Source organism: Candoia aspera, chromosome 2 (assembly GCF_035149785.1).
Source record: "Candoia aspera isolate rCanAsp1 chromosome 2, rCanAsp1.hap2, whole genome shotgun sequence".
In the NCBI taxonomy this organism is placed as follows: Eukaryota; Metazoa; Chordata; class Lepidosauria; order Squamata; family Boidae; genus Candoia; species Candoia aspera.
This window is the reverse complement of record NC_086154.1, coordinates 208912197-208940090: the sequence shown is the minus strand read 5'-3', so window position 1 is coordinate 208940090 and position 27894 is coordinate 208912197. Positions and strand designations below refer to the sequence as shown.

The following is a 27894-nucleotide window of genomic DNA, read 5'->3' as shown; positions in this document are numbered from 1 at the left end:
AGCCAATCTTTTTAAACATGCTTTCAGGGGTTCAGTATACCCAAAAGAAAGATTTTTGCTATATTAATTGTGTTTTTAAGTCATGAGAAATATACTTAACAGTCTTTAAAGCCTTAAGGCATTGATTGGGTAGTGTAAGTTCTCCAGTTCTATATTCCAAATTTCTTATATATTCACCAAATTCAATTCTTTTTTTTCTGTAATAATAATTTGTAGATTTAGTTTCAGTGAACGCTTCTCCATGCTTTTAGGTTTTCAGAGACTATGAGGGGATTGGGGCCAAACAGAGTATGTAAGAAATATTTTAATTGTATGTATTGCCACACAACCTTTTTAGGTAAATTGCATTCCTTTTATAAAATTTTAGAAGTTTTAAAGGTGTAATTACTTAATAGTTCTTTGAGGATAATAATCTCATTAACAGCCCATATATCCCCCCCATCTTACAGCTATTTCAAAATAAGAATTGCTCCACAGTATTAATTTTTCGTGAGAAAAAATAAATACATTTAAATTTTCTGTCCAATAAAGCTCAAGTAAGTCTGACCACCTTCAGTGTTGGAAAATCAACCAAATTTGTATTATAATTGGAACCAAGAGCTTGCCAGGACTACAAGGGTACTGAATAGTAACCCACAATGGTGAATCGGTATCATTCCCATTCCAGTACATGACTGACAAATAATGTTAACAAATAACACAAGAGTATTGTTTAAAATGAGGGACGCGGTGATGCTGCAGGTTAAACCGCTGAGCTGCTGAGCTTGCCGATCAGAAGGTCGACGGTTCTAATCCGCGTGACGGGGTGAGTTCCCGTTGCTAGTCCCAGCTCCTGCCAACCTAGCGGTTCGAAAACATGCAAATGTGAGTAGATTAATAGGTACCGCTTCGGCGGGCAGGTAATGGCATTCCGTTTAGTCATGCCAGCCACACGGAAGTATCTACGGACAAACGCCGGCTCTTCGGCTTTGAAACGGAGATGAGCACCGCCCCCTAGAGTCGGACACGACTGGACTTAATGTCAAGGGAAACCTTTACCTTTACTATTGTTTAAAATAGGAAAATTAAAACCACAATCATAAGAGACATGGCTTTAAAAGGAATATTTCTGTCTATCCATTTGCTATCTCAGTCATTTAATGTAAGTTGAGTTTAGCTCCTTCCATGAAAAATTAACAATTCATTTATGAAACTGTTTAAAATATTTAAGTGCACGCAGCATAGGCATTGCTTTCAAAATATAGATATCAGTCTTGATATAGATTTCATTTTCACAACTTTAATTCTCACCTACAATCTATTTTTATTTTCTATTCATTATACAGGTAATGAGCATGGTAGCAGGATTTGCCCCACTGATAACAGCTGGTATATTTTCTGCAACTCTTTCTTCAGCATTGGCATCTCTTGTCAGCGCACCGAAAATCTTTCAGGTAAGACAGATTGTTTTCATAACTTTGATAACTGAAAATGTCTTTGAACATGTTCCATGTTAAAAAAAATTAAAATATTTTCTCAACTTGCTCATAATTTATGTAGTAAGTGTTTTTATTTAAAAAAACTACAATATATCTAATAATGCTGCCTGCTCCTGTCCATCTACTATAGTCTTCTCATGGCTTTTCAGACTAGATTGAGTTGATGATCTGTACAGTTTCAACATTAGTGAATTGTTTCTTAATGCCTGTACTATATGTGCTCAGCCCTATGTCTTTAAGAGTTGATGCCTTGATTCTTTCTCTATATGTTCCCAGTTTAATTGGTCATCTCTTTTGATCCTAGGCCTTGTGCAAAGACAATATCTATCCTGGTTTCCTGATGTTTGCTAAAGGCTATGGGAAAAATAATGAACCTTTACGAGGGTATCTTCTCACTTTTTTGATTGGTCTTGGATTCATATTAATTGGTTAGTTTAAATCATACTTTTTAAAAAAAAAACTTGTTTTAAAAATCTTCTGAAGCGTTTGGCATGATTTGCCTGTCACCACACTAATCTTTAATAATTGAAACTCAATTACGGCTTGTTGTGAAGTTTGAACTGTCAGCCCATAATTAACCGTTGCAAATAAAATACGACAGTACAATGCCTGAATTGAGCCTTATGTGTTTTATAGATACAGAATAATTTCATCAATCACATTAACTATTTAAACTTCAGAGGTTTGTCACTAGAATTTCTAATTCCCCGAATATTTGAATAATCTTTCTGTGTAATCCAGTGCCTCAACATTAATAAATGCAAAGAAGTAATTTAGCCTTGTAATTACATTATGGAAAAGCAGAATAAGATTCTTGTGTAAATTAACCTGCTTAACGGTCATAATGTGTAAAATAGTTCTTATTAAAAATGGCCTGTTCTAAACTCAAATACTTTGTTTTATGATCAAAAATCCCATTCTGAGTTCAAAGCAGCTGTACAAACACTTACCAGAAATATTCCAATATTATTTTGTCCATTTTAGAAGAATTCTAGTTGTTCCATAAAAACAATTTGGAATGCTTCTAGAAAGCTCAGAATATTTCGAACTTAAAATATTTCTAGTACAAAACATCTTGCATATTCTTAAAGTTTGGGAGGGCCTGTGTAGAACCAGTCTGAGGGACGGAGGAATTATTTATATCTATTTCATAGATATTCTGTGCAGTCATACAACTCACTAGCTATTTTGGTAGGAGATAGTTCAGCTTCATTTCAGTTCTGGAGTCGTCTCATCCTGTTATCTCAGTACAGGAAGCTTTAGCCGAAAAGCACTTTTGCCACCCTAATCTGGATTGTATATTTCTGTACGTGTGAAGAAGGCAGTCCTAATTTGCAGCACCGCTCTTGGAAGTTCTGTCTGTAGTTAATATAAATGCCTCACTTGTTAAAGGCCACAAAGAATACAAAATCAAAAGAACCACCGATACAAGTTAGCAGCTCTGTTTTTCAATAGCTGTCTAATGTAAAAATCAATATAATTATGTGTTTCTGTCTTTGCAGCTGAATTGAATGTAATTGCTCCAATTATCTCCAATTTCTTCTTGGCTTCTTATGCTTTAATTAATTTTTCCGTGTTCCATGCTTCACTGGCAAAATCACCAGGTATGGATTTTCTATTGATTCTAGTGAGGTCACAGAGTCTTTTTAAAAATATTTTTAAACAACACTAATTGTACATTCATTTTTAAAACTATAAATAGCAACAGCAGTAAAAACATAAACTTTCCAGCTTAATCAGATTGCAAATAGCAATCTGCATCACAACTTGAAGTTTTGGGAGAAAAGGCATAGTATTACTATGTATTTCCTTGCTTTCATTTTTCATTTATTGATATTTAAGAGTATGGTAACTGCATATGTGTATGCTGGCAAATTTATGTAACAGGTTTTTTGTTTACACATTGAAGGATAAGTTTTCTGTTTCTGTATTTGATTTTTATTTGCTTTTGAATAGGCTGGCGTCCTGCTTTTAAATACTACAACATGTGGGTATCTCTAGTTGGAGCAATTCTCTGTTGCATAGTGATGTTTGTTATTAACTGGTGGGCCGCACTCCTCACGTATGTCATCGTTCTAGGACTCTACATTTATGTAACTTACAAGAAGCCAGGTGGGTACATATTTTTCAGTCACTGATGGACTGACTTTGCCTGTTGCATATGTGTGATTCTTACCTTTAACACTATTTCACACCAAGTGTTCAGTGAAGTTTAGGTGAAGTAAATTAAAATGAGGATTTGGCTGTATGAAAAAGATTGAAACTGTCACTTTTCAGATTAATAGTTTTGTCAAGGGAATCAGTTACAAAAGGAAAGAAAGCACTACTTTTCAAATAATAAGTTTAAATAACTTAATCATTTTTATACTGTATATTATATGCTTACATAGCAATCTTACTTTGTAGGACTTTCCAGCTAATCTGCTATCAGTAGCTTTTCTTTCAGACCAGAGTTCCTTAATCTCCATCTCAGCAAATTTCACACAGCTTTTAAGAGAGGCAGTACTTCTTGGTTTGCTTCATGGTTATATCTGGGTTTTAGGATCAATTCATTTTCCATAACTTTTTCCTTAAGTTTCTTTTGTGGTAACTCTATTGGAAATCTGATGCTCTACTCCCTGCCTGAAGTTTCATCATTACCTCACAGTACAGCTTTTTCCCATCTCATTCATAGCTTCTGACCTCTAGGACTTTTTCAGATAAGGTTCTCATATCCTTTCCTTATGCTCAGACTAACTCTGACACTGTTACTTATCCGTAATTTTAATCTTCAATCTATATTGTCTAGTTTGGCCAGAAATGCCATTCTAATTCTTTTTACCAGTTAATATTATATTTTAATTTCTTACAGTCATGTTTAAACTCTTAAGTTTTTTTCTAATAACTATACCCATGGCAACTATTGTTAACCACCCTTTATATTAAAATTTGAAGAATCCCCATCCCCACTTTTTTATTTAGCTATTTAAAATATAAAGAGATCTTTAAGTATTAAGAATTTGCATACCTTATTATTCTTGGAGCTTGTTTGACATAAACATATTAAGCCATTGTAAGATACTGTATTTGATTATAAAAACACATTTTAGGATCAAGTAAATTACTTAGTGAAGCTGCCCATGTAGTTTATTATTTTTCTTAATGAGTGCTGAGATAATTAGTCTTAATATAAAAATCTTGAGTCTTATTATCAAACTACTTGGGATGTGGCTTGCATGATAAGGTAGAAGCATGAGGATAATCATTCAGTTGTTTAATTGAAATTAAGATTGCTATAGGGCATTTTCTGTTTCAACATTAAAGCAATCTTTTACAGATGTCAACTGGGGTTCCTCAACTCAAGCCTTGACTTATCTGAATGCTTTGCAGCATGCTGTCCGCCTTACTGGTGTGGAAGACCATGTGAAAAACTTCAGGTAACTTGGAAAAAAAAATAGCATATTGCTGGACTTGAACTATAAGAACAGCGGTCTGGGGGAAAAACTGACATTCTTGAAGTCGGATGTTTGGAAAATTGGGTTCAGCTTTAACACTAAATTGGTGTGCTCAAAATGTGTTGGTAATGCTTTTGGATTATTTCATGCGGAGTGATGTAGCCTTTTGATCTTACAAATTAGTGCCTGTTTACCATTCAGAACTTTTAAAGGGGCTTGATTGGTGATACGGTAAATAAGGTTTGAAATATGCAGAGATTATGGAATTTTATGTACTTTCTTATTGCTGCTTTGGATCAGTGTTCCTCTGACAAAGCATATATAAGTGTCTAGAAGTTCTGTTTCTAGATCCACTATGTTATTTTTTTCTGGAGGGAATAGCAAAACAATTTTGAAACTTGTTCAAAAATGTTTTTTTTTAATTACAGTCTCCCAGAGCTGGTAACATCAAGTACAATATGCAAAGCCAGTATGCAGCGAAGGTTCATAAGTCAGCTTTTATATGCAGCTGGGAATTAGCTATTTTTTTTCCTTGGGGAACTTGCTTAGTTACTGATGACTTAAGGATAATACCAAAATATTATTTAGCTCTCTGATCCCATGACAACCTGTCCTTGGTTTCTCTTTGTTTCCTTTACTTTGATGCTCTTCAGTCTAGCCCCTGACCAATAGATAAGGCCAGAATCCACGTCTTTATTTTAGTAAATGTATATTTGGGGCATTTTTTTTCACTTGGGCCAACATTATTCAAGGCCAATATCATGGTGTCTTGATATTACAACTGAATAACAAGTGGTGATTACAGTCACATGAAAAATGAGGTGCTAATTCCTTATTGTTTTCATGTACAGATACTACTTAATGGCAACATTTTAACAACAGTTCAGTGGATTGCAAAAATGTTCATGTTAACTGTTGTTTGAATCTAAAACTAGGCCACAATGCCTTATCATGAGTGGTGCTCCAAACTCACGTCCAGCTTTGCTTCATCTGGTCCATGCCTTCACCAAAAATGTAGGATTGATGATCTGTGGTCACGTACATATGGTAAGTCTCTGAATAATTGGTTATACTTTTCAAAAAATAATTTCAGTGCCTGCTGTAATTTTCCATTTTTTTTGCTGTTTTATAGAAGACTATCTAAGATAATGCAAACTGCAAATACACAGACATACACATACTGAATTTATTGCAATATTAGCTTTTTGTGGACCAGAGCCTATTTCATCAGATCTTGTAAGGGAAATAATGGGAGTGATTAGATTTAAGAAGGAATGAAAAATAAGAAAATAGTGATACTGTAGTTATCTAAAAAGAAGACTTCTTTACTACTTTTATCTTTAAAACTGATAGTACCGATCTTGATTCTTAAGAATGATAAAGGAGGTAAAGATGCAAGAGGTCATCTTCCTTTCGGATAAATTATTTTTTTTATCTTTATGTAAAATAATTGCAATGACCGTTCAAAGAATCATGTTGGTAAAGATCCTGTCATTCAATGTTACAATTAACATCTGTAGTATGATACAAATCTATCATCTTAATTCAAGGCATGGGCTGAATTCAATTTTTATTTTTAAGTTTCTTTGCTGCTGGGGGTTACAATTGAATAATGTGTCATAAAATACTAAAATGTTGTTACATTTCTGAATGTTGCCCATATTATTTTTTATATCCAGTTATTGCTTGTACAGAAAGTAACATTTGTCTTACGTAAGCTTTATAATGTAGTAATTAGTAGCGTAGAAGCATGCAGATAAGATGGTGTGTTCCTGGAGAATGAGTTCTATTTGTTAGCTACTGGGGAACAATTTGTGACAAGCCTGCCTTATACATTAATTCAAATACCACAGTGCATAGAAATACTTGAAACACAGAAGGTTTTAGGTATGCAGTTTGTGCATGAACTACATAAAGATCAACATAGTGTGTTACTCATTGATAGGGTGTGTGAAATTTCTGAATTGTTTGAGAATAATTCTCAATAGCAGGTACAGAGTTTTTTTAAATTTTGTGGTAAAAGTAATAATTTATGGTTCATAGTTTCTTCTGCTGGCTTCTGGTCTAAATAATTTGTGTTTAGGGCATTTTCTCTATTTTATCTAAGTGATACCATTGTCTTTTGAAAGAGCAGTAGATGGTCCTTAGTGAGGAATGCACATTTAAATATTTCTTCCAAAACTTTTGATAAGGGTTTGTGTGTAGATTACATTCCCCCTTCCTCTTTTAGGGTCCTCGCAGGCAGGCCATGAAGGAATTGTCAGCTGACTTGGCCAGGTACCAGCGGTGGCTTATTAAAAACAAAATGAAAGCTTTTTATGCTCCAGTACATGCAGAAGACCTGAGAGATGGTGCACAGTACTTAATGCAGGTAGGTAGTCATTCTAAAATGGAGGAGTTTTGTCTTTTGTAATTATTTTCTGAGAAATATAATTTCTATTATATACTACGCATTTTGATAGATGGGGAGGCTATATGAAATGTTTAATAAATAAATTCCATTTATAAATAGGTATTATCTATACATGTTTTAGTTACATTATAGTAAAAGTAATGTCCAGAAAATAAAAATGGTCAGGAATAGATTAATACTGTTTCTCATATAGTACATCAGAAATTGAAGCTTGACTGTTTTTCATATGTCAGAGGGTTGAGCTGAGAGATTCCAGGAAGCTCACTGTAAACCCTGCACAAAAGTGCATGATTTCAATAGGAAGACAGGTGGTATTTTCAGAATCTCTTTACAGCTTATTCTGTTTGTGCATACTGTAATTAGGTTAGACTGGGGGAAATGCTACTGTTCTGATGCTAGCCACAGCCATTCTCATGGAATACCTTTGAGTGACATAGTGACTTCAAAAAGTATGAGGGTCTGGATAAAAATATTCATTAAATGTAATGATTCATTCCTAAGGGACGCGGTGGCGCTGCGGGTTAAACTGCTGAGCTTGCCGATCGGAAGGTCGGCGGTTTGAATCCGCGTGACGGGGTGAGCTCCCGTTGCTAGTCCCAGCTCCTGCCAACCTAGCAGTTTGAAAACATGCCAATGTGAGTAGATTAATAGGTACCGCTTCGGCGGCAGGTAACAGCGTTCCGTGTAGTCATGCCGGCCACATGACCACGGAAGCGTCTACGGACAATCGCTGGCTCTTCGGCTTTGAAACGGAGATGAGCACCGCCCCCTAGAGTCGGACACGACTGGACTTAATGTCAAGGGAAACCTTTACCTTTACATTAATGATTCATTACATGTTGGTAGAAGGATTACTTAAGAATTAATAATTTTATGCTGATGTCCTATTAAATACTTTGGGAGAGTTTTGGAGACATTAACCTAAGCTTTGAGGAGATAAATGCTATCTAGGGCCGTAGATTGTACATACCAACATTAATATCTTGCTGTAGATCTTTAGGAGAAAGCAACAAAAGCACTCAAATCAGTGACAAGCAGAAATTGCTTGGAAGAGAGAAGGGCCCTTAGATTCGAGCAGAGGATATGGTGATCCAGATGCCAACCTAGTTGGTGCTGTGATACAGAAAGACACATGTTTGGGCTTACATTTGCTTACAGGGTTAGTTTTCACCTCGTTCCTCATCTTGAGACATATAGAATGCTTCTAAATTACAGCAAGAGTTAAATGATTCCCAGTGACACACAGGTCTGGGTAGGGTAGAAAAATTCCAGTGTTTTTACTTAGTCTGAATAAAGCAAATAAAGTTTAAAGATAGGCATACCATTCCAAAGTGTTGTATATACATTTTTTTTTCTAGGCTGCAGGTTTAGGAAGAATGAGGCCAAATATTCTAGTTCTTGGATTTAAGAAAGATTGGCAATCAGCTGATATGAATGATGTTGACATCTACATCAACTTACTACAGTGAGTAGAAGTAATAGCAATTAAGATGTTGTTTTTGTAACTGAATATCTATACTTGCCTTATCAATTTATGATTGTTTTCAGGAGAATTATAAGCAGCCTTTTCGGCTAATATATACTGAAATTGTCGGTAGTGGCTCAGTACAATACTGACTTACGGACCAATCTTCTAGGCATATTGATGGTTCTGAAGTGGGTAACGTATTTCATTCAGAGTCCTTTTGACCATATGCCAGAAGAGTAGAAGAAAGGGGAGCTTTTCCCCCTCTCTTCATGTTCTGGATGTTCTGGGACTTCAATTAAGTGGGTCCTGAATTGTACTGACAACTGTACATACCTTCAAATGAAAGCAAATAAAGCTCCTTTGGACTATTTACTGAGAGACTCCAAACTCTCCTTTTCAAGGAAGGTTATTGAGGTGAGCACCCTGAATAAAGTAGATTATCTGGAACTTTTTCTCTTGGGTTTCAGGCCAGGATATGGAACTGAGACTAAACTGATCACTTTTGTGGGTGATCTTGGATAGAATTAATGTAGGGGAAATTAGACCCTCCCAGCTGCTTTCAGTACTATCTTTCTAGACGGTCTGTGAAGGTTGAGAGTGGTAGGGACACTGTATAAGTGATCCATCAGTGGAGAAGTCAAGCCCTTGCACTGCCTCTTCTCCAGTTTAATATTGACATGAAGCCATTGAGAGCATTTATCCACTGGCACAGGAAGAGTTGTCATTATCTCAGGTATATAGCTCTACCCTGGGTCAAAGAGGAGATGTAAACAAGGTTCTTTTTCAATGCCTGGAGGCTGTTAGGGTCTGGATGAGGACAAACAGATTTAAACATAATCCCAGCATGACAAGAGTGGCTATGGATCCAGAAATTGACTGATTTCAATAGCATTCTGTCTTTGGTTCTGGGTTGTGCACCCTTTGTAGAGCAAGTCCACAATTTGAGGTCCTATTGTCCTTACAGCTTCTGCTGGAAAAGCAGAGTGGAGGCCATCAGGAGGACCTTCAGCACAGCTCAGTCTTACGTGGCTCGTCCTGGACCAAGAGGCTTTGTTGACCATTAGTCATGCCTTTGCAACCTCACACTTGGATGATTGCAATTAACTCTACATAGACTTACCTTTGAAGACCATTTAGAAGCTACGGATGCTCCAAAGTGCAGTGGATCAAATCAGTTAACCCGGATTACATATCTACTACAAGAGCTGTATTTGTTGTCAGAAGGTGTTTCGGCATAATTCGAGTTAATGGTCATTACTGTTAAAATGTTTATGGATCAGGACTTGGGTATCTCCAGTACCACCTTCTCCAGTGAAATCCAACGAGGACATTTGCTGCAAGTCCCAGTCCCTAGGCAGTGTCAGCATTAGGTTTTCTGAAGGCAAGCTTTCTCTGTGGCGGCTCCCTCCCTCTGGAATAATGTACCCCAGGGAGATAAGAGTGGTCATATCCCTGATACTGTTTTGGAATGTGAACAAGACCTGATTTTTCCAAAAGGCCTTTGAGGATCATGTGGAAGGATAAATTGCTCCTGGAGGAGTGGTGCTGCATGTGTGATTCGATACTGTGATTATGTACTATGGTTTTGCTTTTACGTGTGATAATTGACCGTATGTTGTAATCTGATTGTGGTGAAGAGGAGTTCTGACTAGAACAGCATATAAGCCAAAGCGAAGGGAAGGTAGGGGGGCAGCTCACGTTTTTCCACATGTTCAGGTGAATACATCTGTTGAAAGGAATGATGATTTTGGCAGTGGCTAGTCTTTGAACAAGAAGCTGAATTTAGGGTGAGCCTGCCCTGAAAGGTCAGTATTTTAGTAAGTTTTTTGTTTTGTAGGATGACCCTTGTGTGGTTTTATTGATCAAACTTGCTTGTCCTTTCAAGTTAATTGTACTAAATACCCAATTTTGATGGCTTATTGGTTTCCCCACCTTACTTTATTACAGCGATGCTTTCGACATTCAGTATGGAGTAGTTGTCATCCGTCTGAGGGAAGGTTTGGATATATCTCATCTTCAGGGACAAGGTAATCCTTAATATGAGTTGGGATTCAGAGTATTAGATTTATATCCTTCCTTTACAACAACAGCAATCACCCTTCCAATTTTCCCTGTAATAGTCTTCCTAGATATTATTATAATATTTTTTCTGTAATAGCCAAGATATACAATGTTTAGTTATAAGAAATTGGTTGAATGCATAGGTTTAAGTTATCAGCTCAGTGATGCCATTATCACCTCCATTACACTTAGCCATGAGCATTTATTTATAAGCCAAGTTGATTGATTTCTGATGTGAAAATTGAACTGTTTCATGGTCTCTGTGCATCACATATATGAATTCTGCACATGTATAGGAGTCTGCATCAGACCCTTGTAAAGCTGAGGGGTAAAAAATCAACTCCTAGCAACATTCCGTTGGTAGTATTGTACTTCATCCTGCTCTCTGCCCACGATAGCCTGTGTACTAGAATTGAGTGGGTTAAGTTCTGTTCCATTCTTGAGCCTTCTGTCACAGCCCTTGTTACTGACTTCTTAGTGATTTTACCTTTTTTAAAGCCCAAAAATGATGATAAGATAAATTTTCAAAAGTATCTTTCCTTAATCACACAATTTTTGGCACCAGTGATTTATCAATTCATTGTTTCATAGCCTGGAGCTACTGTTTCTTGCTTTGCATCTTCTCCAGTTACCTATGTACAATTTCTGTTGATTTCATCTCTGCCATCCATCATTGCTAATTTGATAAACTTGGTTCCAAGAATTAAGAACGTTAAATTAGGGATACTGCCCCCGGCAATTATCTCTTGAATTGAAAAAAATGTGCCTCTGTGACATACTAGGTCATAGTAGCCCCAGTTTCAGCATGGAGGTTATTGCATCATATGATCAAAGAATTCATCAGACTTTGGTTACACAATCTTATTGAGGTGTTTTGCATCAAGATATATATCAGTGGTGCTTCTCCCTTTTCCTGTTTTAGAATTGAGAGCAATAGATTTGTTACAAAGCAGCTGGGATGTAACTGTATAAGCGCTGTGGCATCAAGATATGCCCCACTCCTGCTTTCATGAACATGTTGTTGGTTGCCCCATGCAGTTTTTCATCTTTCCTTCACTAGACTTCCTAAGGTACAAGTTACCTTATATAAAGCATTAATGATCATTGCATCTGCATAATCTGCTCAGGTCTAGCAGTTATTCCAGTCTTTGCTTCAAAGCTAGTGGACTCTGTCATTTAATGCTTGATTCCACATACATCAAGACCTTACTTGCCCCAGATTACTAGGTGGATTCTACTAGTAAGCACACTCCTCAATGAATGATCCAGCTGGTATATTCAGAAACATACGTGCCTGTAGCCATTTTGATCTTACCAATATTTCCAAAAAGAGCTAGAGATGCTTGGCAAAGGCCTTCATCAGTTTTACTACAACAAAACAATGTAGTATTTAAGAAAAAGGTGACTGCCAGTTTCTTTTTCAGCACTACTTTATTATTGTAGATAGTGCACAAAGCATGTTTCAGCACCCTAGTGCTCTGATGGGCCAGAAGTCATAAACTAGACACTATGGGAAGCAAGTGCTGTTCTATGGCTTCTTTTTCCATTTGGAGAAAGCATCTGTTTCTTTCATAAGCACATTCTTTTTTAAATTAACAAATTAACACCATCAAGTCTATGGCTGATCATAATTGTAATTTGATATTTGGTTCTTTTTACTTTGGCGACATGTTAGCCTGTCCCATGTATCCTGTGCTTGCACTGAGGATTGCCTCTTTGATGCCAAAATAGTCACAGCACAGAAATGAAAGAAACTTTGGATAGGAATCAGATGATAACACTTTCTCTTAAGTATGTAACTCACCATTCACAATAGTCTTATTCTCAGTATCATTCAGGGTCGCATGCTTCAGCATCCACTTGCATTACTCAAGCATCTCCACTCAAATTGAGAAACAGATGTCTGGCTATTCTGCTAAGTTTTCCTTTGATTCCTTAATGTATGACAAATAGTGATTAACAGATTAGAAAATCACCAGTTCCATTCCCAGTTCATGCCTTATGCTACGATGGTAGACTGTTATTTTGAATCCTGGGTTAGGAACTTACCTCTAAAAGGGATCATAAATCCTTTATCCATGAGATACATGAGACTACAGTATATATGAAGGATGGAGGCATGTGATCTACCTTAGACCTGAGGAATCTAAACATTTATATATGTGCCAAGAAATTCAGCATGGAATTACCATTGCTGTGTCAGGAGAATAAATATGTATCCAACATTCTCAAAAATACATATTTTCAGGTCATGATCTGATTTCAGTGCAAGAACTACCTTCAATTTGGGATAGGAAACTCTTCAAGTTCTACATCCTTTCCACCAAACCAGAAGATTTATAAAATGCATGGCAAATTCATGCATTTCAGGAATTGAGATCCATTCTGATATTGATGATTATTTTTTATTTATTTTGATCCATTATCTCACCTTTGCATAGAGAAGTCATTCCTTAGACTGTCCAAGCATCTCCAGTTTATAGGCATGGAACCTGACATCTGCTCAGGTGAAGGCTTCTTTCCCCCAGAGCATTTTCTTTTCTCCATGATTGCAGAAGACATTCATCAATCTTCTGCCCACTATCACTATTTAGCTGTTTTTTCTCCATACCTAGATCCACCATAGTGCTTTTTTTGGTCCCTTCACTGGTATGCCACTCACTTTTAACTTTACAACTGACTGCCTTTTTTTTCTAGCACTCCTAACTTGCCAGGTCATTTCTAGTGCATTAATTACTATGGGGTTTTAATTACTCATTAATTTTGGCACTCAGTGAAAAATTGTTGCAGTTCCCTTTGAACTGCTTGTAATTTTCAAGGCAGTTTGAACCCATCCTTTGAAACTATTCAGAACTCATCATCATACAATCTTACAGACTAGTTGGGGAAAGTGTGTTTGTTAAAGCCACTGAGGGGCTGACCCAGTGCTCAGAGGCTGTGAAGGTCTGGATGGGAAGGAACAGGTCTGACTTAACCTTAGCAAGATGGACTGGCTTTGAGTTTTGGCCCACTGGAACTGATGGTCTGTCATCTTTGACTGGTACACAGTTTGGGGGTCCTCCTGGACTCATGGCTCCTGCTGAAGGAGCAGGTGGCAGCCATGGCTAGGAGGGACTTTGCACAAATTTGTCTTGTGCACCAATTGCACTCATTCCTGGAGGGGGAAGCCTTGCTCACAATCGCTCATGCCTTGGTCACTTCCTGGTTGGATTACTGCAATGCACTCTACACGGGACTCCTCTTGGAGGCCATCTGAAAATTACAGCTCATACAGAAGTGCACAGTTTTGGGTGCCCCTTAATTTGCTCATATTACACCACTGATGTGTGAGCTGCACTGGCTCCCAATTCTTCTCGGGGTGCAGTTCAAGGTCCTGGTTATCACCTTTAAAGCGCTGCATGACATGGGATCATGTTATTTCCAGGACTGCATCTGCCTGAAGGTATCAGCCTGTTCCACCAGATCCAGATCTCTCCCCTTGATGGTGGTCACCTAGTGAGACCTAGGAACTGTGCCTTTTCTGTAGCATCACTACCTTTCTCCCCATGATCCAGCAAGCCCTCATTCTCTTAGCAGAAGGCCTTAAAAAGCTGGTTGTCCCCTCAAGCATTGGGATAAGGTAAGGTTGGGCCCCAATTGTTAATGGGTTGGAGAGTGCTGTTTATGGTGCTCAAATTTATTTGGGCGGAGGCATTCGTTTTATTGTCTTTGGTTTTTATTGATTTGTGAGACACCCAGAACTGTGACACTTAAGATGGGCAGCTATGCAAGTCTTTTAAATTAAATACATAAGGAATAAGCAAACTGTATCAAAATGAGATTTTGTCCACTGCTTGCAAAGTCTCCTGAATGGGTGTCCATAAAATTTAGATTTTACTCTGCAGTTAACAGCATGACTGTATAACAGGTGTCTGTATAAGCAGAAAGCTAGACCTGATCCTCTGTACTTCAGAATACCTTTCTAATAGTTGTGCACCTCTCTAGTTTTGACAAGAGATTCCTTCAATTGAACCCAAGCCCCTTCATATCAATCGATTCACCTAACCATGGTTTGTGATCTCTTCTGCTTTTGAGAATCCTAGCCAACTACATAATTGTCTCAGCAGTAAACACAGGCCCAGTTACTGCAGCAAAGTAGGCCATGAATAGAGATCATTCAGGGATGTGGATCTGCACAACTGCAATGAGCCACTGTTAATACGTGTTTCCTTCTATATTGTTAACAAACATTTTCAGTATGTTTTATTTATTTTATTTATCAAATTTCTCTGCTGCCCATCTTGTACACGACGACTCTGGGCAGCTTACAAATGAAATAGCAATCAGTAAAAAACAATACAATATGAAATCAATACCGTATAAATAAATAGCAATAAAAATATAAATGTTCTTAGATGCATTGGCTCTTTGTATCCTGATCGCTCCGTCACAGCTGATGCAGCTGTGATTCTCAGTCCTTCTGTCATTCCTGAAGGAACTCGTTGTGCTTACCAGCTAGAAATAGTCCTCTGATACAGAGTAAGGCTAATTGTATCATTTGGATTTGTGTTCTCTTTTTCTGGTAACTTGGTTCATTCCAAGCAGATGTTTTCAATAGATATAAGAAATTTCCTAGAAACAGCATGTAAACCTTCAATTTGAAAAAACCTATGGTTATTAATTGAATTCTTAAGTGGAATTATATACATGCTTAGTAACTTTTACTTAGAAGTTGTTTTCCAGTTTTTAATTACCCTTACATCAAAGTTCTCAACTTCCTTTCGTTAAAGTATGTTTACTGCTGTTTCCACTGTATCTATCTCAGATTGCAGTTCAGTTTCTTTCTCCTCACATCTGAAGTCTTTAAGGACTTTCTAATTGTCTAAATGCTTGTCCCTCATTTTTACATTTCTTACAGGTAATCCTCATTTAGTGACCACAGTTGGGACTGGGAACTTGCTTTTTAAGCAAAGTGATCACTAAGTGAAACCATGACTGTGCTTATGATCTTACTGCTGCTTTCCTTTGCCTTATAGACCTGTGAAGGTTGCAAACACAAGGATTGGTCACAAAGTTACTTTTTCATAACTGTCATAACTGTGAATGAGAACTATCTGTATTTCAAACTGATCACTATGATGCACTTGTGGCAACCACCAGAAAAGCTACCTTCAAACATGGACAGTTGCCTCAGAGTTATAAGCAGGGTCCCTTTGATGTTGGCCATCCTTTCTTTATGTGTTCAGAAGACTAACATAACTGTGATTGATACTACTGTTCTATCTAAGGTAGTTTACAAGTTCTATCTAAACCAACCAATTGTCTTACCCGCCCTTGGACTTTTCTAGGCTATTTCTTAAATGAAAAGTGAACACTAGCCTTTTGTATGAATTGCACTGCCATCTTTTGGCAGTTCTGAAAACTTTATTATACAGATCATTAAAAAGGATTGGCGAGTCTCTAACACTTTCCCAGGTGGATCACAGACTAAGTTGAGCTGTTTTACCAGCTGATAGCCAGGCCACTTCCAACAGAATATTTCTACAAGGGCTAATGCCATATAGATTGTCTTCGGTCATGGGAAACCATTACTGAAACTCTAACGCAGGGTTCTCCAAAGTGGTCAATATCCATTATTGTTGTTATAATTACTATTCATAGTGCTATTAGTTAAAGTAGTATTTATTAAATTACTTTCATATAAAAATGTTTGGGATCGATGAACAATCTGAAACTTCATGCAGGAATCAGTGAGGTGAAGAGTTCAGGGACCCCTGCTCTAATGCCATGACACAGTCATAGCCACCTTTATTGTGCTCATAATTTGATGTTTCTGCATCCTTTGCACACATGCTCTTACATCCATTCTTTTCTAGCCTAGGCCATCACCAGTAATAAGCTTACTAAACACCCATGTATTTAATGTATAGAGACCATGAAGAACAATAACAGATTATTTTTCTGTGATTGTAGCTCTTCAGTTAGTCATCTGCACATTCACATAACCATCCTCCCTTCCCTTTTGCAAATGCTGCCCTGGCAATTATTACTGTGCATTCTGAACATGCTTCTCACTGAAAAACCTTAGTTATAGAAGATTCTAGTGAAACACCTGTACAGATACGGAATTCCTGTGTGTAAAAGCCCAGATGGCTCCTGGAAGAACCGCAGTTTCAAATAGTGGCCTATCCTTGCATAAATGTTCAGTAATGTATTTTTAATGTTTACAGAAGAATTATTGTCATCCCAAGAGAAATCACCAGTAACCAAAGATATTATAGTAAATGTGGACTACAGCAAGAAGACTGATACGGTAACTTCTAAGCCTGTTAGTGAAAAAGGACCTATTCATAAAGGTAACTATGTATTTAGTACATTTATACTTTTTCTAGGAACTCAAGGTAGCATGTGTAGTTCTTCACACATACATGTATGTATGCACACATAAACACACATACTTTATTATCATACCAACCCTATAAGATAGATTTTATTCCAAATAGTAACTGATCAGAATGTCACAGTTTTGTGGGTATTTGAACCTAAGACTCCCTGTTATATAATGGAATTATTGTGCAGATCTTTTTTTTTTTAGTCAGATTTTTTATACAGGGGTGTATGTTGTTAACTCAGTCTTTTCTTTCCTATTACATTGTGTTACATGTTGCAAAGTCTGAAGCTAGTGAGAGTTTTGGAACCAGCAGTATTCAGTTTAGTTGGTACACAGTGTTATTGAAGGTTATTCATAACAATTAAATGAATAAATAAAGCCTTTGGGGCACTGAGGTACTACATCAAAATGGTTGCTGTTACTATTACAGCAAGTTTGTTGATGGTAGTGTGGATTAAACTTAATAGATAAATATATTAGCTCTGCCGCCTAGTGGCATAGCTTGTCTTGAGGCAGATGTGGGACTGATCATGGGTTTTACTCATCCTTTTTCCATCTCAGGCTAATAATGTAGAATTTTAAATTCTATCAATACTTTCTCCCCAGATAAAAAGATTTGTGTGTGTGCGTGCTTACACATGCTGGTGCAAAGAGAAAGGGATATATAGGATATTTATTTCAGCCACTAAAATACGTATTTCTTTTTTTTTAATACTGTAGTGGTATAAAGAAAAGGTGTGAACATGGTAATCAATAACATTCATGATGGCATGTATTAATTCATATTTGATTCTTTCCCATAGAACGGTAAATAGTGATCCATTATCATTAATATTGCAAATAACCTTTTGATTTTTTTTGTTTATTTTTAAAACTTGTCCAGAAGAAGAAGAAGATATCAAGACTCCAACACAGCCACTTTTGAAAAAAGGCAGGCCATTTTCCATCTTTTCTGTTTAATCCATTTTACTTTCAGTGTCCATTTATTATTTCTTTCATACCTCATTTTGTACGTTGCATTGTTTATCACAAGTAGAAGATAATAATTCAGACATATTGGGGCCTTGGGTGTGTGTTTTGGCCATGATAGCTTTAGTAATTTTTTGAATGAATTTCAATAATATGTTTTCATAAATGGTTTCTAATTACAGTATAAAAAATGTAAGGCTAATATTGAAGTGCATATGCTTCATTGCACCAAAATAGCAGATAAAAGTGATACTCAGTATTTCAGGCATAGGTCAATATCTATAGATAGTGGAATCAAAATGTGCTTGACCATTCATTTACACTCCCACTCCTCTCACAGCCACCTGCACTGCATATCAGGAGTTTCAAAGGCATGCAATGTGATGATAGTCCAAAAAAGTCAAGTGTGATGCTAGGTCCATGTATTCTAGAACATATCTTCTTTATCTCTTATTTTTTTTCTATTCCTTGTAAACCAGCTTCTGCATTTGAATGGAGGTGGCTAATCGGTATTTTGGACTTCATTTTCTTCTAAATGTCACTTCTCAATTTTACAGATCCTAAGGGCCTGTCTGTTCCTCTGAACTTGGCTGATCAAAAGCTGCTTGATGCAAGTTCTCAGTTTCAGAAAAAGCAAGGCAAAAATTACATCGATGTTTGGTGGCTTTTTGATGATGGGGGTAAGACGTTTAAAAAATAAAACAAGAAAATAAGAAATGTTATATGGTTTTTCATTTCTGACACTGGCTCCAAACTGAGATTATTGGGTTTTTTTCCCTATAGGCTTGACACTTTTGATTCCTTATCTTCTGACAACCAAGAAAAAATGGACAGACTGCAAGATCAGGGTGTTCATTGGTGGAAAAATAAATAGAATTGATCATGACAGAAGAGCGTGAGTTCCCTTGGCTAAAATGATTTTTTTTTGTATTTTAATTGGTGACTTATCCAATCAGTGCATTGATATATTTATTATATAGTTTATATCAATATTCATACATTGCTTTAGAATAATCATCAATGATGGCAGTACACTGGGTGAAAAGTTTATATATAATGACACCTACGTTTTGCTGATCTTCTTCTAAGCACTTCAGCACTCATAAGGAATTGCTTCTGAAATTAGAGTGGGATGAAGAACTAATGCAAAATTATGTATTTCTTATTAATTTTAGATATAGAAAATACTCAGAAATATATGTCATGCAAAGTATTTTACCCTACTTGTTTCATAGAATGTAAAAGTTAGAAGAAATAATTTACCCTAACCCACACACAGTGCAGGAATCAACTATTAACAGTATCCCTGACAGAGGGCCATCCAGTCACTGTTTAAATGCCTCCTGTGAAAGAGGATCCACTACTTCTCAAGGCAGTATATTCCATTGTTGAATAGTTTTTGCCATTAAGATTTTTTTCCTGATGTCCACCTGAAACTGGGTTCCTTTTAATTTAAAGCTATTGCTTTTCATCCTGTCTTCTGAAACAGTTTATTCTCCAGGCTAACCATGCCAAGTGCCTCTAACCCTTCCTCATAAATTTTTCATTGTGGCTGCTGTCCTCTGGAACACTCCAGCTTATCAGTGTCCTTAAAATATGGTGACCAGAACTGGATGTAATATTCTAGGTTTCCACAGTTAATTATGATGTCCTTCTTTAACTTTCAGGATGGCAACACTGCTCAGCAAATTTCGGATAGACTTTTCAGATATCATGGTCCTTGGTGATATCAATACAAAACCAAAGAAAGAAAAGTAAGTTGCATGCAAATTTCCAATATGAGTTTTTATGGAATTTAAATGAAATATTACATTAATATTTAGATGCTACTGTAACATGATTATACAGTGAGGCTTCATTTATAAAAATAGTTTAAAGGAATTAAGGAAAGTGTAGATACGAATAAGTAGAAATAGCTGTTAGAGAAAATGGACTGAATTGCCATCAAAAACAGAATCATTAAGGACTATACAAATGTCATGCTATTATTTAGATAGAACTTCAGTGCAATACTCATTTTAATTAAAGTTATGACTGCAGTACCTCAGTAATGAAAATAACCACTTAATAAGATTTCTTATTTATACAAATAACTTTAATGTGGTTTTCTCAAACCACAATCTGAAAAAGATGGTGATACAGAAGACTACAGGTAGTCCTCACTTAATGACCACAACTGGGATGGCAACTCCATTGCTAAGAGACATGGTCATTAAGTGAAACATCACATGATTCTGCTGGACTTATGACGTCAGTTGCACTGTTGTCATAAAGCAAATCACCATGGGTTGTTAAGTGTGATGTCACATGACTGCAGCTTGCGGTTTACTGCCTGCTTCCCCATTGACTTTGCTTGTTGGAAGCTGGCTGTGAAGGTTGCAAATGGTAATCAGCTGACTGTAGGATGCTGTGACCATCGTAAATGTGTGCCAGTTGCAAAGCGCCCGAATTGCAATCATGTGACCGCGGGGATGTTGTGATGGCCATTAGTTTAAGAACTAGTCATAAATCTATTTTTTCAGTGCCATTGTAAGTTTGAATGGTCACTGAACGAGGCAATCAGTAACAAGGACTACCTGTAATAATAATCCCCTGCCCTCTAAAGTCTTAACCAGTGAATACTGTCCAGATATAAATAAGCAAGATAAAGTTTTCAGTTAATGAAAAATCCAACCTTACAGTGTACATTATAACAGACAGCAGTTTTATTTTCATTCTCAATCCAGCTCCTACGCTACCTGGGAAGACTTAGTGTCTTTAAATAGAGGTAAATTGCAAAATACATTGTCAGTCTAAGGGCTGGAAAAAATTTGCTAGGAGCTATGAAGCCTCTGTGCGAAGATAAAGTAGCTGTTGGATTCCATTTATTAGGCCTGCAGTTTTTAATGGCATCGTGACATGTGACATGCTAGTCACATGTCTTACTACAGATATTTCAGCTAGCAAACTGAGAATTGACACATTCCAACTCTGTGATCAAATAACTTTCAGCATTGCAGCCTTTGAAGAAATGATTGAGCCATTCAGACTTCATGAAGACGATAAAGAGCAAGACGTTGCGGACAAAATGAAAGAAGATGAACCTTGGAGAATCACAGATAATGAAATTGAGCTATATAAAACCAAGGTATATAGCATTCTTTTCCATACATATGTATACTTGATCTTTGCATCGGTATTCCAAATTAATTTTAAAATGGTTATTAGCCTTTCATACATCAGTAATGCTCTCATTTAACTTGCAGAGCCACCGTCAGATTAGATTAAATGAATTACTGAAAGAACATTCAAGCACAGCTAATCTAATTGTTATGTAAGTACTCTTTTCTGTGGTTCTTGGAGTCCTTTCCAATAAATATTTGAAATAACAAACCACCCAGAAAATACTATACAGGTAGTCCTCGCTTAAAGTCCATTTGCTTAGTGACCATTCAAAGTTATGATGCGTTGAAAAAATGGACTTGTGACCGGTCCTTGAACTTATGACCATCACAACGCCCCCACAATCACATGATGAAAATTTGAGCCAGCCTGCATTTACAATCACCCCCCACTGCTCCTCCATCTGACCTTCATAGTCTTTGCCTGCCTTCCCTCCGCTGGGCTCAGGCGCCATGGCTCTGGGGCTGCTTGCACCCTTGTGCCTCCTCCCCCGCCTAGCAGCACCCAGCCCCGCCATGCCTCCCCCAGCCCCGCTGTACTTGTGCTGCACTTTGCCAGCCACCCATGCACCTTCCCTAGCCCTGCTGCACTTGCCTTGCCAGCCACTTGCGCACCGTCTCCCACCCGACAACAGCCACTTATCTGCCTGCTGGTCTGCTTGTGGGCTGCCTGGAACTTGCAACTGCCTGCCAGCTTCCCCACTGACTTTGGTTGTTGGAAGCCGGCAGGAAGTTGCGAGGAGGTCCTCACTTAATGACCCGTCATCCTCGCTTAACAATGGCAACACAGACTGCGGGGATTACTGTTGCTAGGCGATGCGGTCATGTGACATTGCACTTTATGATCACATCGCTTAGTGACAGAAATTCCAGTCCCAATTGCTGTTGTTAACCAAGGACTACCTGTACTTTTGATATTTAAAAAGAAACTGTGTTCCCAAACAGTCGGATTCAATTTAGTGTCCTATTGCAGGCAGTTTATTCATGATGCATGGTGGGTCTTTTATTCCTAGAACTTGATACATCTGAAACATACAGTTTTGCATTTTCATAGGGTAAATAAAATGCTCCAAAAGAAAAGTGGTATTTCAAATTAATGCTAGAATCTTTAGAGTAACATCAATACTATGTATTTTTTTCATGAAAACATAGGTGGGTACTTGTTTCCAGAAATCTGTTTCTTAAAATGTATTCTGATCCTGCACAAAAGCCAGAATCTTGCTTTTGTCCAGAGGCAATTCACTTATTACATGAAGTCTTGAAGAGTCATTACTTCTTTTAAAAAAAAAAATTCTGTGAATAAAAAGCTGCATGCTCAAAAGTATAAGAAGTTTAGGGAGCTGAGTTTCGACTATATTGTTAGTAAGTTTCTTTCTCAGTACCAAAATAAAGCAGCTAGGAGAAAGGTGAAATTTAAATGTTCATATAGTCAAGATAAGTAGGGGCATTTTCACGCCTAAGCATTCAAAATAAATCCCATAAAAGTAGCCATCACTGAAACAGGCAAAGACGGAGAGAGCCTCAGTAGATTTAGTTTTTTAGAAAAGTTGAAATTGGCACATTCATAAGAACAAGGGACCCTGATTACTAGAAAATTCGAAAACAATGTTTTTACAACTAATAGTCAATGTGTGAAGTAAAAGATAACTATCGTAATAATAACCAAGGCAGAGTAAATCAAACTCTAAAATATATTTGCCATGACATATAGGAACATAGGTCTGAAAATGGTATACTGACAATACCCAGTTGTACATCACCACTAAAGACAAACTGGAATTGCCATTGAAAGCTTGTACAGTGCCTGGAGACTACAGGTAGTCTTTGCTTAACAACCATTCATTTAGTGATGGTTCAGACTTAGGACAGTGCTGGAAAAACTGACAACCGGTCCTCACCCTTGTGATGATTGCAGCATCCCCACAGTCACATGGTCACGATTTGGGCGCTTGGCATCCGGTTCGCATTTATGACCATTGCAGCATCCCATGGTCACATGATTGCCATTTTCGACCTTCCTGGCTGGCTTCTGGCAAGCAAAATCAATGGGGAACTGCGTGATTCACTTAATGACCACATAGTTTGCTTAACACCCATGGTGATTTGCTTAACGCCCACTGCAACAAAGGTCATAAAATTGGGTCGGATTCAGTTAATGACCGCTTCGCTTAGCAACCAAAATGCCAGTCCCAATTGTCATTAAGTGAGGACTACCTGAATTACAGACTGGATGGGATGAAATTAGGCTTAAATTACACTCTACCAATATAGAATCACTATTTGTTAATAAATATCTGCTGTCATTAGTCCTGATATTTATTCTTGACAGGGTTGTATTTCCCCAGAAGGAAGAGGTTTGTTACTTGGGCATCTGTCTGTGTTCACTGCTCCTGTGCAAGCAGCAGGTAGAAACATTGGCCAGGGGGACTTCCTCCCACCTCCACTGTTCTGATCTAACTAGACCTGTCTGTTCTGGTGATCACTACTTGAATGGACTACTGTAATGCGCTCTACTTAGATGCTTTCTGAGATGATTCAAGCTGCATGTGGTACAGAACATGGTAGCTAAATCATTGGCAAGGCAAGCTCATCATTGTAGAATAATACCAATTGTATGGTTGTTGCACTGGTTGCCAATAGGCTTCTGGGCCAAATTCATTTTCTTCAAAACACAATGTGGCACCAGGATACATGATGCAGAGCCTTGCCCAGGTTGAATCCACCTATCCAGTACAAACATCTAGAGATGCCCGCTGTAGTCTCCACTTCTCATGAGGTACCTATGGAACACACTTCTGTGGGAGGTATAGTTGGCTGCATCCCTCCCTCCTTTTCACAGGGCTGTAGAAACTGTTCTTTTCCAGTGTGTCTTTGGCCTGAGTTGACTTTGCGTGCTGTTATTAAGTGTATTTGTAATCTTCGTTTTTATACTGTTCTGTTGTCTCTATTCTTGCTTTCTTTTAAAAAGAAAAATCAGAATTCTTTGGGATTGGGGAAGTCTATAAATATTGCAAGTAAGCAAGTAAATAATTAATTAAAATTACCTTTGCCAATGTATGCCTGAATAGCATAAGAACTTGAGTGATGGTAGAAAGAATATTGTACAGGGGATTGCAGTAAAATTAATAATTCAGTTGTGTGAATTCTTGCTCGAAAATAGGTCTTGCTACTAAATAACTTGGAGGGGGATTAGTAGAAGCGGTGTGTGTGTGTGTGTGTGTGGTGAAAGGTCCCCTGTGCAAGCACCGAGTCATGTCTGACCCTTTGAGGGGATGCTGCTTTCGTGACATTTTCTTGGCAAACTATAGTGGGATGGTTTGCCATTGCCTTCCCTAGTCTCACCTTCCCCAGCAAGCTGGGTACTCATTTTACCGACCTTGGAAGGATGGAAGGCTGAGTTGACCTGAGCCGGCTACCTGAGAATCCAGCTTCCGCTGGGATTGAATTCGGGTTGAGGGGAGAGTTTTCGGTTGCAATACTGCCACCTGCCACTCTGCACCACACGAGGCTGTGTGTGTGTGTGTGTGTGTCAAATTTAAAGACCACTTTCAACAGAAATTGTTTTTGTCAATACTTCTGCTGAGCACTATTGAGTAAAACCACCATTTTATGTCAAAAGTATTTTGGATGGCAGATCAGTTTAAATTAGATTACATATGCAATTCTTATCCTGCCCACCTGTGAATAAAAACATTTTTTCCTCTTTTTTATAGGAGTTTGCCAGTTGCACGAAAAAGTGCAGTATCGAGTGCATTGTACATGGCCTGGATAGAAGCTCTTTCAAAAGACCTACCACCCATTCTCCTTGTCCGTGGAAATCATCAAAGTGTTCTTACCTTCTATTCATAAACTCTCTTGTGCAAGATGCAGCTGGGAAGAAATGGTACTTCAGTGCCTAAAGGAAAGGGACTAGGACATTTGATTAAAATATTAACCTCACACAGAGGCAGAAAGTGACAACTCTCCCACTATTCCCCTGATTCAAAAGCACATAAGGAAAGTCACTATACTCCTAAAGTTGTGGAAGTTCCATTTTTTTTTCCTAATTCTTCTGTAATTTAATCTTGCTTAATGGGGGAGGATTCCTTGGTAAAGAATAAATAAACAGGTTTTTCTTTGCTACTTGAATGGCAGCAATAAAAGTGTTTATTTTTGATCTATGAAAGGGTTATAGATTTATAAAAACCTTTTAGCCTTGAGGTGCCTTCTGAAGTTAACCAAATTTCATCCATATACCGTTTTGTAAATTTATAAAGAAAGTCAGTCTGCCATTGGCTAAAACTTTAGATCAAACTTCCTTTAGTTTCTAGGCTCTTCCATCTTACAATAATAAAGATGCTGCATTCTGGTCTTCCATCAAGGTATTAATTTGGACTGTTGTATGTTTCTTACTGTTTGGAACAGGGTGTTAGTGTGTGTCTGGTGTGTGTGTGTGTCTGTTTAAGATACCGGTTAGACCTGAAAAAGGTAAGTGGGACAACTTGGCTGTTAGAAAAATCGAATTCATGCAGTTAGCGTTGAGGACTTCGTAAGGTTCAATTTTTACTACTGAATATTGTTAAGATGTACTAATTGGGAGGTACTAATTTTCTCCAATTCCTTCCTGTCCTATGTTTTTGTTGGGCTCCTACAACTGAAGATTAACTGGCCAGATTTTATTGTGCAGCTTTGTTGTCAAGGAGCGCTTCTGTCACAGGATGCTGTCAGAGTTAGGGCTGATACTATGTGTGCCCTCTGGTTATGTCACTTTTGAGGGGACCATATAAATAAAAAGCAGTTCTGTGGACCACGTTTTGTCTGAGGCATCCAAGGGCAGCTTATTTAAAATCTGTTAAAGTTTTGCTAAACACTCAGGTTTGGTTCTCTTGAGCTTTGTTTTATTTGATGAGACAGATGTTGTATTCAAGAACTGCCCATTTGTGTGCCCTGTTTGTGGGTGTGTGTTTCAATTGCTTTATATTTTTTTATTCTATGAACTGCTTACTGAAGAATCCCTTGAGGCTTTATACAATGATTAGTAATAATGCTTATTATCTGTTACCTGTAAGTTGCCTAAAAATACTTGGCAACTTCTGGCTTTAATAAAGAGCGCCATATTAGATCAAAGATCTATAATTTCAGAGTTTGTAAGTGAACACACAGCATACTAAAACACAGCTTTCTTGCTAAGTGAGATTTAAAATCTGTGAACAAATAATTCTTTTGGAAGATCTGGTTAATGAGACAATGGGATTCTTGCATATTACGATTTACCTTCAGTAACCTACAGCTCCAAGCTTGATTATGTTTTTTTTCAGAAGTGCAATACAAGTTGGCTGCCACATGGAGTAATTCATTGCCAGGATATATTTTTCAAAGGAAATGGGAAATTTATAATAAGAGTAGTTTATTGTTACTTTAAAAAAATCATATTGCAGATAGAGTGTTGATTACTACAGAGGTTGGTGGTTTGTTGCTGTGACGAGAGAAGATGTAAAATTACTCAGGCTGAATTTCCTTTTCCCTTTCCCTCCCTTTTCCTGTTTTGTTAAGTACAGACTTAGAGATGGGTAGAAAACGGTATTGCCATCCAGGAGAAATGCAGTGGGACACTTAGCAATTTGGTCCATTCAGGACAGCCACTGTTTGTGATGTACAAAAGAAAGGAATTGCATTTCTGTCTGTGCACGGTGGCTGAAATAATTATTTTAACATTTGGATCTGTTGATGGGTACCAAATGTAGTCTGTGGCTTAACATTTTTTATCCAGTGAGAATTTCCAACATTACAAATGCAAAATGCCAAATCACGATTATAACATTATTAAAACTCTCCAGGTAATACAAACTATTAACTTGTTAGTAAATTTAGCCATTCCAATTTCTATTTAATGTAAATTTAAGTTTCTTTTGGCGCTTTTTAAAAGTTTCAATCAGTAATGACTTGAAATAGTTTTCCATTCACACTCAGCAATATCATTTTTATAAATTTAACTTTATTTTATGAAATTTGGAACTGTTTAGAAAGTAGTTGAACAAATTGATTATTTATTGTTTCATTATGTTGTCTTTCCTTTTTACACAATTCTTTTATATGCTATTTTGTTTATTTAAAAATGAGCTATGGTCTTAATTTAAAGCTTGAGCTTTGGTTGGTACTATCCACAGTCTGAAAATGTTACATCATATTTTGATAATGTATTGTAACTGTTACCCACAGTTATGGCTTTTCTAATGTTTTAACAACGTTGAGTATTGCAGTTAATACACTGTACTGAAGAAGGATCACTGCAATAAATGGGAGTGAATTAAATGCTTTTGTCTAAATCATTCTATTTTTATTGACAGTGTTTCCCCTGCACTCTCCCCCTTCCTGTCCCCATGGGCTCTGACCATTTTCTTGTCATGTCATCTGCTTTGGCTATTGCAGGTTTAATATTTCAAGCACTATTTACACTCTTTCTGTTGTTTCCAGATAAAATAACTTTGATCTGTCGTAGTTGGTCCGCTCTGTTCTCCAGGAGAATCTGCCTAAACAGCTGCTTGCTTCTGACTGACTGCA

General features: G+C 37.3%; 1 protein-coding gene across 2 annotated transcripts in view; it reads left to right on the top strand.

Annotated features, from left to right (window-relative positions):
* SLC12A2 (solute carrier family 12 member 2) overlaps positions 1-27645 on the top strand; it is a 64852-nt gene extending 37207 nt beyond the window's left edge. For both annotated transcript variants that reach the window (XM_063295265.1, XM_063295266.1), the window contains 17 exons: positions 1326-1433; positions 1783-1906; positions 2981-3082; positions 3435-3590; positions 4795-4894; positions 5848-5959; positions 7143-7283; positions 8684-8790; positions 10741-10820; positions 17064-17189; positions 18108-18155; positions 18751-18873; positions 18977-19088; positions 19861-19947; positions 21185-21320; positions 21439-21506; positions 25068-27645. In XM_063295265.1, the coding sequence (XP_063151335.1) occupies positions 1326-1433; positions 1783-1906; positions 2981-3082; positions 3435-3590; positions 4795-4894; positions 5848-5959; positions 7143-7283; positions 8684-8790; positions 10741-10820; positions 17064-17189; positions 18108-18155; positions 18751-18873; positions 18977-19088; positions 19861-19947; positions 21185-21320; positions 21439-21506; positions 25068-25203 (1866 nt within the window). In that variant the 3' untranslated portion in view covers positions 25204-27645. The remainder of the gene's footprint in view (positions 1-1325; positions 1434-1782; positions 1907-2980; positions 3083-3434; positions 3591-4794; positions 4895-5847; positions 5960-7142; positions 7284-8683; positions 8791-10740; positions 10821-17063; positions 17190-18107; positions 18156-18750; positions 18874-18976; positions 19089-19860; positions 19948-21184; positions 21321-21438; positions 21507-25067) is intronic.
* The last annotated feature ends 249 nt before the right edge of the window (positions 27646-27894 follow it).